Raw genomic sequence first — 10,830 nt, 5'->3', positions numbered from 1 at the left:
AGGGGGAGGGGGAGGGGGAGGGGGAGGGGGAGGGGGAGAGAGGGGCAAGGGGGGAGAGAGGGGAGACAGACAGACTCAGAGAAAGTCAGAGGCAAGAGTGCCACCCACTGAGCTACAGCTGACAACTAGAGTGTAGCCAGAGGTTAAACAAATGCACATGTGTCGTCACTTAGAATTAAGGCACCTTGCAGGGCAAGGTGGCACCTCGACACTCTCTTACTGAGAGCTGCTGTCAATGCAGCCGTCTCATTTGCTAAATCTCGTCAGTCTGTATAAAGCTGTGGCGGATAGAGAATCCAGCAGTTGGTATTTCCCCCTGTACGCTACTGCTAACATAGGGATTTACAGCCATTAGTTAATGAAATGCTCCAGTACAGAAATTAAAGTTAGCAACCCTTGCCTGGATATAGAAATACTGAGGGTATGTTATACCATTTTCTCATATCTCAACTATTCTAACACATTTTTGCTCAAGTGCACCTAAGCGTTTTGCGGTTGTGGTCGAGTCAGTGCTTGTGACAGGGTTTTGGAATAAAATCATATCGTACTTTCAGTGGGGAAGTGTCACTGAACAGAGGGGCTCTGGTTATAAGATCACTTGCTATTTATAGAGGATCTGTCAAGATGGTCGGTTAGCTCCAATTAAAATGCAGTTCTGTGGAACTAAGCTAGGCATATGCCAATTCGAGGGCCAGTTGCAGTATGCGCTGTACAGTAGACACCTCAAGTCGCTGGAGAAATACCACCAACGATGTCTCCGCAAGATCCTACAAATCCCCTGGGAGGACAGACGCACCCAACGTTAGCGTCCTCGACCAGGCCAACATCCCCAGCATTGAAGCACTGACCACACTTGACCAGCTCCGCTGAGCAGGGCCACATTGTCCGCATGCCCCCGTCACGAGACTCCCAAAGCGAGCGCTCTACTCGGAACTCCTTCACGGCAAACGAGCCAAAGGTGGGCAGAGGAAACGTTACAGGGTCACCCTCAAAGCCTCCCTGATAAAATGCAACATCCCCACCGACACCTGGGAGTCCCTGGCCCAAAGACCAATCCGCCCTAAGTGGAGGAAGTGCATCCAGGAGGGCGCTGAGCACCTCGAGTCTCTTCGCAGAGAGCATGCAGAAACCAAGCGCAGGCAGCGGAAGGAGCGTGCGGCAAACCAGTCCCACCCTCCCCTTCCCTCAACCACTGTCTGTCCCACCTGTGACAGGGACTGTGGCTCTTGTATTGGACTGTTCAGCTACGCAAGGACTCATTTTAAGAGTGGGAGTCGATGATGCTGATTGTATTCAAAGTGCTCCCAAAGAGTATTTGCAAGCTGGAAAAAAAAAACCACAAGGCCCAACCATTTCATGGTCGACCAGCTTTGCATCAGATCAGTCTTTTCTTTCCAGCGACACACAGCACAGAAGGAGGCCATTGTGTCCATCGTGTCAGTACTGGTTCTTTGAAAGAACTCTCCCATTAGCCCCATTCCTCCACGCTTTGTCCGAAGCTCTGCAAATTCGTCCAAATCATCCAAGGTGTTTCTTAAACACATTCATACTACTTCCCCAAGACAAAAAAAATGCCTCCAACTCCTAAAGTTCCCCCACCTGCATATAAAGTCTCAAACTTGTTCAGTCAGGCTTAATTTTGTTAAAATTTAATTTAGAACTTCAATTTTTTTCCACAGTTAGTTTAACTTATTTAGTTAATCTTTCAGTTGCGATTTTTAAAATGGTTTAGATCTATTTCAACTCGAGAAGGCCGAGGGGTGACCTGATAAAAGGTCTTTTAAGCTTTTCGAAACATAGAAAATAGGTGCCGGATTAGGCTATTCGGCCCTTCGAGTCTGCACCATTATTCAATATGATCATGGCTGATCATGCACTTATGAAAGGATTTGATAGGGTAGAAGTGGAGAAAATGGTTCCACTTGTAGGGGAGCAGAACTAGGAGGCCATCAATACGAGACGGTCACGAATAAATTCAAGGAGAAACTTCTTTACCCGGAGAGCGGTGGGAATGTGGAACTCTCTGCCACAGGGAGGGGTTGCGGCGAATAGTATCAATGCATTTCAGAACACAAGAAATGGGAGCAGGAGGCAGCCTTTCGACCCCTCGAGCCTGCTCTGCCATTCAATAAGATCATGGCTGATCTTCAAGCTCCACTCCACCTTGCCGCCCTATCCCCCTATCCCTTGTGATCCAGATAGCGATCGATCGCTGAGCACTTAAGAGGAAGCGAGATAAGCATAAGAGGGAGAAAGGAATCGAAGGGTATGCTGGTGGGGCGAGATGAAGAGGGCTGGGAGCAGGCTCATGTGGATCCAAGCAAATTCTTGTTTGCCGGCATAGACCAGTTGGGCCGAATGGCCTGGGTTTCTGTACTGTCGACCCGACACTAGATTAATATATCAGTATTTGCCGTGGAACTAGCATGGTGCCTCCTGTGATTCTGGTTTTTAAAAACTGTTGCTCCCTAGTATTTGAGCCCTGTGGTATAGAGAAGAATCAGCCTGGTCACACTCCTTCATTTGGGGCTTTTGTTTTGGTTTCCTCTCTACTTTTGGTTTCAGCTTCTCATCACCTGGCTGCACTCAAATCACAGAATCAGAGAGGTTTACAGCGCGGAAGGAGGCCAATTTGGCCAATCGTGTCCGCGCCGGCCGACCAAGAGCCGCCCAGCCGAATTCCACTTTCCAGCTCTCGGTCCGTAACCCTGTAGGTTACGGCGCTTCAAGCGCACATCCATGTACTTGACGGGGAAGTCACCCAAGCTGAATTAAAGACAAACACTGCGAGTGTAACCTCCAGGAACTGGCCTCGCTCAGCTTCCGCCCTGCTGCGGCGCAACTTAGAAAGTTACGCGGCGCTCAACCCGTTCGGTTTTCGCCCTGCACACCACCAAACAACCAGAGTTAAACCCGGAATTTGGCTGCTGGTTGCTCGGGTTCAAGAGCATGTACCGACTCAGAACCTCCCTGTAGAGACAGAGGCTGCACCAGGAGCATAACTGCCAATTGGACGCAGCTCAAAGTCGATCGGTGCTCTCAGGTATCCCTCCTTTCCAGCATTACTACAACATGAAATATTAAGAACTTTCAAAATAATTGCCTCCCTACCCCCTATCACTTTTCTTTCCTAATGTCCTACAAACACTGACTTATGCTGGGATATAGTTCCACAGGCACTATCCACTCTCTCGTATGTTGCTCGGTTAGTCCCTCTTTCTAGGTGAAAGAGCCTAGACAGCGGCAGACTATTCTACCAAGGCTGGTATCACAGCAAATATTGACACATGCGCACTCGACGGCTGACAACCAAGCCCAGGGGTACGGAGGTAACAGCACCATCCAGGACAAAGCAGCCCGCTTGATCGGCACGCTACCCACCACCTTCAACACTCACTCCCTCCACCACCGGTGCACCGTGGCTGCAGCGTGCACCGTCTACAAGATGCACTGCAGCAACTCGCCAAGGCTTCTTCCAAACCCGCGACCTCTACCATGTAGAAGAACAAGGGCAGCAGGCGCCTGGGAACACCACCACCTCCAAGTTCCCCTCCGAGTCACACACCATCCCGACTTGGAAATATGTCGGCCGTTCCTTCATCGTCGATGGGTCAAAATCCCGCAATTCCCTCCCTAACTGCGCCGTGGGAGCACCTTCACCACACTGGACTGCAGCGGTTCAAGGCGGCGGCTCATCACGATTAGGGATGGGCAATAAATGCCGGCCTTGGCAGCGACGGCCACATCCCGTGAATGAATACAAAACAAATTCCAAGTGCTGCTCAGCTGAGATAAGCTGCATGCATAAGATAGCCAGAGCACGTTCGTAGCCCACATTGCTTTTGCAAGAACAAGGGAAGATCATGAAAAAATGTTCTGCTCCATTAAAACTCATCCCTTTACTACACCAACTGCATTTTCAACCCCCTTAATGACGTTGACATCATTACTGCATCTGGTCCAATTATTGCTCAGCCTTTGAACAAAAAATATTCAGACTTCTAACATCAGCTGGCACTGGAGTACTGAGGGAGTGCTTCATTATTGGAGTGCCACCTTTCGTATGAGACACTGAACCAAGGTCCCGTCTGCCCTCTCGGGTGGACACAAAACATCTTGTGGCACTATTGGAAGAAGAGCAGGGGGAGTTCTCCCCGGTCAATATTTAATCTCTCAATCAACATCATAAAAAAAGATTATATGCTGACGCATTATTAACTGGAGACTTAGCTGGTGCTGTTTGTGGCATCTTGCTGTGCACAATTTGGCTGCTGTGTTTGCCTATATAATGACAGTGGCTATGTTTCAAAAGTAATTCATTTGCTGTGAAGCATTTTCCTACCTCAGAATGGAATAAGTGCTTCATCAATTGCAAGTTGACAGAATCGTAGAACACGGCACAATAAGAGACCATTCCGCCTATTGAGCCTGTACTGACTCTTGGAAAGAGTTGTTCAATTAATCCCACTTCTCTGCTCTTTCGAGTAAGCCTTGCAATTTCTTTCCAAGTATTTATCCAATCCTTTTGAGAATTACCATTGAATCTTTCTTTTTATTCGTTCATGGGATGTGGGCGTCGCTGGCAAGGCCAGCATTTATTGCCCATCCCTAATTGCCCCTTGAGAAGCTGGTGATGAGCCGCCGCCTTGAACCGCTGCAGTCCGTGTGGTGAAGGTGCTCCCACAGGACTGACTTAGTCGTAGCGGTTTGGTACAATGGAGCATCTCGCTGGGTCATTTCAAAGGGTGGTTAAAAGCCAACCACATTGCTGTGAGTCTGGAGTCACATATAGACCAGACCAGATAAGGGCGGCAGATTTCCTTCCCTAAAGTGACATTAGTGAACCAGTTGGTTGTTTCTAACAATCCGGTAGTTACATGGTCACCATTACTGATACGAGCTTTTTAATTCCAAATTTATTCAATTAACTGAATTTAAATTCTCCAGCTGCCGTGGTGGGATTTGAACTCGGGTCTTCGTACTATTAGTCTGGACGGGATTGGACAGGTTAGATGCAGGAAAAATGTTCCCGATGTTGGGGAAGTCCAGAACCAGGGGACACAGTCTAAGGATAAGGGGTAAGCCATTTAGGACCGAGATGAGGAGAAATTTCTTCACTCAGAGTTGTGAACCTGTGGCATTCTCTACCACAGAAAGTTGTTGAGGCCAGTTCGTTAGATATATTCAAAAGGGAGTTAGATGTGGCCCTTACAGCTAAAGGGATCAAGGGGTATGGAGAGAAAGCAGGAAAGGGGTACTGAGGTGAATGATCAGCCATGATCATATTGAATGGTGGTGCAGGCTCGAAGGGCCAAATGGCCTACTCCTGCACCTATTTTCTATGTCTCTTATCACCACTATGCTACCGTACCCCTAAATCTGCTCCCACCGCCCTTTCAGGCAGGGCGTTCCCGATCACAACAACTCGTTGCGTGAAAAAACACATTCTCCCCATCTCCCCCCTCTGGTTCCATCGCCGATTATCGTCAATCTGTGTCCCTCTGGTTACCAACCCTCCTGCCCCTGGGAACAGTGTCTCCTTATTTACTCGGTCAAAAACCCCTTCATTCTGCTGGCATCATTATTTTTCAATCTCAGCTGCACTAGAGCCCCCTCTCACACCAAGATATTTGTGGGGGGGAACAAAAAGCTAGTGCAAGGTTTGATTGGTCACTCTATTTCGTACATTCCAACAGTGACTACAGCGGAAGGAGCGTGCGGCAAACCAGTCCCACCCACCCCTTCCCTCAACTACTATCTGTTCCACCTGTGACAGGGACTGTGGCTCTCGTATTGGACTGTCCAGCCACCGAAGAACTCACTTCAGGAGTGGAAGCAAGTCTTCGATTCCAAGGGACTGCCTATGATGATGATGCACTTTCAAAAGTAAAGTAGCTGTAAAGCGCTTTGGGATGTCCTGAAGCGTTTTAGAAACACAAGTTTTCCTTAATAAATGCTTGCTGCACCCCGACTAGTTCCCCTTTTAGCTTTCCTCCCTTCGAATCTGTGGCGTTTACTTACCTTCTCCCTAATCATTCCCTTCACGCCCCAGAATCCAAATTCCGCACCGGGGGAACAAAATTAATTGTGGCAAAATGGGGAGCTTTGATAAACTTTTAACTGAGAAAGTATGTTTTTTCTCCCCCAATCACGTACCACCACAACTTCTAGCACACAGCCGTTGGTTTTCTATATGCAAATCTGTACGTGACCTTTACAATATCTGAAGCACTCGATTACATTTTCGGGAGGGGGGGTGGCGGGAAGGAGGTGCTCTGTTGAAATATGTCTGAAATATCGAGGTACTTGATACTTTGCAACATAGCGTGCGGTTCTGCAAAATGGGAAAATATCTATTTCCTCTGCAGGGAAAACCGATTTCACCATTTATCAATTGAGTGCAGCAACTTTTATTGCATTTCCTGTAAGGTTTAATCATTATGCTTCCTGGATTAGAAATGTAAAAAAAATATATATATATACATACACACTAAATAGAAACGCCTCTCTCTTCCCTACATACTCATCTTTAATATCAGTGTTTAAGCTTCTTACTTGAATTCATTCTCTCCAGAAATGTGGATCTCCCTCACCTTCTTCACTCGTTTTTCTATAATCCTCAGGATTTTTAAACCCCTCAGCTTAACGTCATCTAATCACCACTGCTACAAGAACGAACTTGCATTTCTAGAACGTCTTTCATGACCACGGGACGTGCCAAAGTTCTTTGCATCCAATTAAGTATTTTTTTTGAACTGTGGTCACTGTTGCAATGTGGGAAACGCGGCAGCCAATTTGCGCACAGCAAGCTCCCACACACAGCAATGTGATAATCATGACAAGATTCAACACTGCCTCCAGTGCGTCAGTGCAGCCTTCGGCCGCCTGCAGAAAAGTGTCTTTGAAGACCAGGCCCTCAAATCTACCACCAAGCTCATGGTCTACAGGGCTGTAGTGATACCAGCCCTCCTGTATGGCTCAGACATGGACCATATACAGTAGTCACCTCAAATTGCTGGAGAAATACTACCAACGATGTCGCTGCAAGATCCTGCAAATCCCCTGGGAGGACAGATGCACCAACATTAGCGTCCTCGACCAGGCCAGCATCGAAGCACTGACCACACTTGATCAGCTCCGCTGGGCCACATTGTCCGCATGCCCAGACACGAGACTCCCAAAGCAAGTGCTCTACTTGGCACTCCTTCATGGCAAACGAGCTAAAGGTGGACAGAAGAAACATTACGACGACATCCTCAAAGCCTCCCTGATAAAGTGCAGCATCCCCACCGACACCTGGGAGTCCCTGGCCAAAGATCGCCCTAAGTGGAGGAAGTACATCCGGGAGGGCGCTGAGCAGAGTCTCATCGCTGGGAGCATGCAGAAACCAAGCGCAGGCAGCGGAAAGAGCGTGTGGCAAACCAGTCCCACCCACCCTTTCCCTCAACGACTATCTGTCCCACCTATGACAAAGACTGTGGTTCTCGTATTGGACTGTTCAGCCACCAAATAACTCACTTCAGGAGTGGAAGCAAGCCTTCCTCTATTCCGAGGGACTGCCTATGATGATAATGACCAGATCATCTATTTTAGGGATGTTAGTGGAGGGATGAATATTGGCCCCAGGACAACGGAGAGAACGCCCCCCGCTCCTCTTCTAAATAGTGGCCATGGGATCTTTTGCATCCACCCGAGGGGGCAGACGGTTTAATGTGTGATCTGAAAAATGGCAGCACACCTTCAGTACTGCACTGGGACCCGCCAGCCAAATTAGGTTCTCAAGTTTCTGCAGTGGGACTTGAACCCACGGTCTTCTGACTCAGAGCCGAGCGTGGTGCCACTGATCAAAGGCAGACATCTTAACAACTTTGTCGTCTCTTCTACTGTTATCAGCCTTGACGCTGTCGTTGTGATCTTGTTTTTTTGTAGCAGCAGCTTGGTGTAACTGGTATCACTCTCAGCCGTGTCAGAACTACCGAGTTTCATGCCAGGACTTGAGCCCATAGCAGAGGCCAAGGTTGCTGTCAGAAGGGTTGTTCTTCGATAGGACGTTAAATCCAGGCCTGCTCTGGTGATTCAAGTGGATGCTACTGCACGATCTGGAGATGAGGGGGTTTCCCCAGTGTCTTGTTGGTTGCCATTCCTCCTTCAACCAATATCACAAAACCAGATTAACTAGTCATTTATCTTACTGTTGCGTGCGGACCTTGCTGTGTGCAAAATGGCTGCCACGTTTACCCCATTAACTGAGCAATGTAATTCACTCCGAGACGCGAGAAGGCACTCTCGCCTGAGTCAGAAGGTTGTGGGTTCACGTCCCACTCCAGAGACTTGAGCACAAAAATCTAAGCTGACACTGCAGTGCAGTTGCTGAGGGAGCGCCGCACTGTCGGAGGTGCCGTCTTTCGGATGAGACGTTAAACCGAGGCCCCGTCTGCCCTCTCAGGTGGATGTGAAAGATCCCATGGCCACTATTTCAAAGAGGAGCGGGGGGCGGAGTTCTCCTCGGTGTCCTGGGGCCAATATTTATCCCTCAACCAACATCACTAAAACAGATGATCTGGGTCATTATCACATTGCTGTTTGCGGGAGCTTGCTGTGCACAAATTGGTTGCCGCGTTTCCCACATTACAAGTGACTACACTAAGTACATCATTGGCTGTAAAGCGCTTTGGGACATCTGGTGGTCGTGAAAGGCGCTATAGAAATGCAAGTCATTCTTTTTTCCTTCTTTCACGAAATGGATGTACGTTTTTTTCTTTTACTGCTATTTAACACTCAAGCTCACCAGTATTGCAATTCTTGAGGCTTTTGAACAAATCAGAAATGTGAATATAATGTACCACAAACACTGGTGTAACACGCATCCAGTCGATGAGCCACACTGCAAATAGAGAAACCATATTAAATGACTTCTCCACCCAAAGCTCCTCACTGTAACACACTCATAGTATAGCTTCCGATACTGCATCTCACTAACAGAAACCAGATCAAAACAGCCGCTCCATTTAACACTTCTTCAATCAAACAGCGCACAGAATTTCAGCTCTTGCTTTCAAATTCAAACAACTTGTGGAAGCGAAATACAGGTCCTGAGCATTTCCAGTGCCTCCAGTACTCCAGCGTATTTGAGTACAGAATGCTGCCAGTGAAGGCACTTGCACGGCCCCAAAAAGAGCTTGGGTTCAATCCCTGGGCTGTGCTGAGTTAATCCATTCGGCTACGCCAATTTCTCCGATGAGACTCACGTGGCTGAAGTTGTTGCCATCTCGGATGCTCCCAGTGCCGATCCTGAGGGAGCGCCGCGCTGTCGGAGGGGCGGTCCTGAGGGAGCGCCGCGCTGTCGGAGGGGCAGTCCTGAGGGAGCGCCGCGCTGTCGGAGGGGCGGTCTTTTGGATGAGATGTTAAACCGAGGCTAGGTCTACCCTTTCGGGTGGACACGAGATCCCGGGGCCACTATTGGAAGAAGAGCAGGGGGAGTTCTCCACGGTGTCCTGGGGCCAATATTTATCCCTCAACCAACATCAAAAACAGAGAGCCTGGCTGATATCACATCGCTGTTTGTGGAACCTCGATGTGCATAATAACATTGACTACACTTAACAAATACATATTGTCTATGACGTGCTTTGGGACGTCCTAAGGTCGAGAAAGGTGCTATATAAATGAAAGTTCTTTCGTTTGCAGGATCAAACAAGCACATTCCAATACCAGCGCTCCTTCTGTACTGCATTGGGCATGTCAGCCTGGATTTTGTGCTCATGTCTCTGGAGTGCAACTTGAACCCACCGCCTTCTGGCTTAAGAGTGCTACCCACTGAGCTGTGGCAGACACCTGAAAAAGCTGTGTGTGTGGGACAAACGGAGGGGTCACGAAGACAATGCTGTTAGCTGCAGTGAAGAACCTGGAGTACTGCGTACAGTTTTGGTCTCCTTATTTAAAGGAGGGATATATACACTTGCTTTGGAGGCAGTTCAGAGAAGGTTCACTCGGTTGATTTGTGAGATGAGGGGATTGTCTTATGAGGAATGGTCGAGCAGGTTGATTAAAACAATGGAGTGACTGCTGCCAACGGACCCAGAAACTGCTGCCAATGGACCCTGAAGCTGCGCAGAACGAAATCTGTGTGGTTTAAGTATGAATGTATAATAATATAGTCATTGGAGTTCAGATGAATGAGAGGTGATCTTATTGAAACGTACAAGATTCTGAGGGGGCTGGACAGGGTAGATGCAGAGAGGATGTTTCCCCTGGTGGGGGAATCTAGAACTAGGGGGCACATAGTTTCAGAATAAGGGGCCACCCATTTAAGACGGAGATGAGGAGGAATTTCTTCTCTCAGAGGGTGGTGAATCTGTGGAATTCTCTGCCCCAGAGAGCTGTGGAGGCTGGCTCATTGAATATATATAAGATGGGAGATATTTGAACGATAAGGGTATCAAGGGTTATGGGGAGCAGGCAGGCAAGTGGAGCTGCGTCCATGATCGGATCAGCCATGATCATATTGAATGGCGGAGCAGGCTCGAGGGGCCGAATGGCCGACTCCTGCTCCTATTTCTTATGTTCTTATGTAACACATCAACTGGTCAAATCAGTTGGACTCTCTTGGATCAGTGCTCAACATCCTGATCTCCGCCTACCGGCTCCCAGCAAACGAAAGCAAGCATTATCGACCAATAGCCCCCTCGTCCCAGATTCAGGACCGTTCGCCAGGCCAGCCACAGTACCAGCAGACCGAGGGTTTAAACAAAACTGCTTCGAGAAGCTTGGAGAGCGCAAATCAGCACAGTATCATCTGAAGAAATAGAAAGCGACGAGAGAATGGAAACG

At 48.4% G+C, this 10,830-nt stretch overlaps 1 protein-coding gene across 4 annotated transcripts in view; it reads right to left on the bottom strand.

The window, feature by feature from the left end:
* LOC139240209 (zinc finger and BTB domain-containing protein 7B-like) overlaps positions 1 to 10,830 on the bottom strand; it is a 156,557-nt gene that overhangs the window by 61,286 nt on the left and 84,441 nt on the right. Inside the window, exon 1 of one of the 4 annotated variants that reach the window (XM_070868674.1) lies at positions 3,566 to 3,602. The exons of the other annotated variants lie outside the window; for them this stretch is intronic. Coding sequence (XP_070724775.1) covers positions 3,566 to 3,601 — 36 coding nt within the window. The 5' untranslated portion in view covers position 3,602. Of the gene's footprint in view, positions 1 to 3,565; positions 3,603 to 10,830 lie in introns of those variants that run through there. 4 annotated transcript variants of the gene reach the window in all.

This window comes from Pristiophorus japonicus, chromosome 30 (genome assembly GCF_044704955.1).
Source record: "Pristiophorus japonicus isolate sPriJap1 chromosome 30, sPriJap1.hap1, whole genome shotgun sequence".
NCBI classification, from domain to species: Eukaryota; Metazoa; Chordata; class Chondrichthyes; family Pristiophoridae; genus Pristiophorus; species Pristiophorus japonicus.
This window is presented reverse-complemented; position numbering and strand designations above follow the sequence as displayed.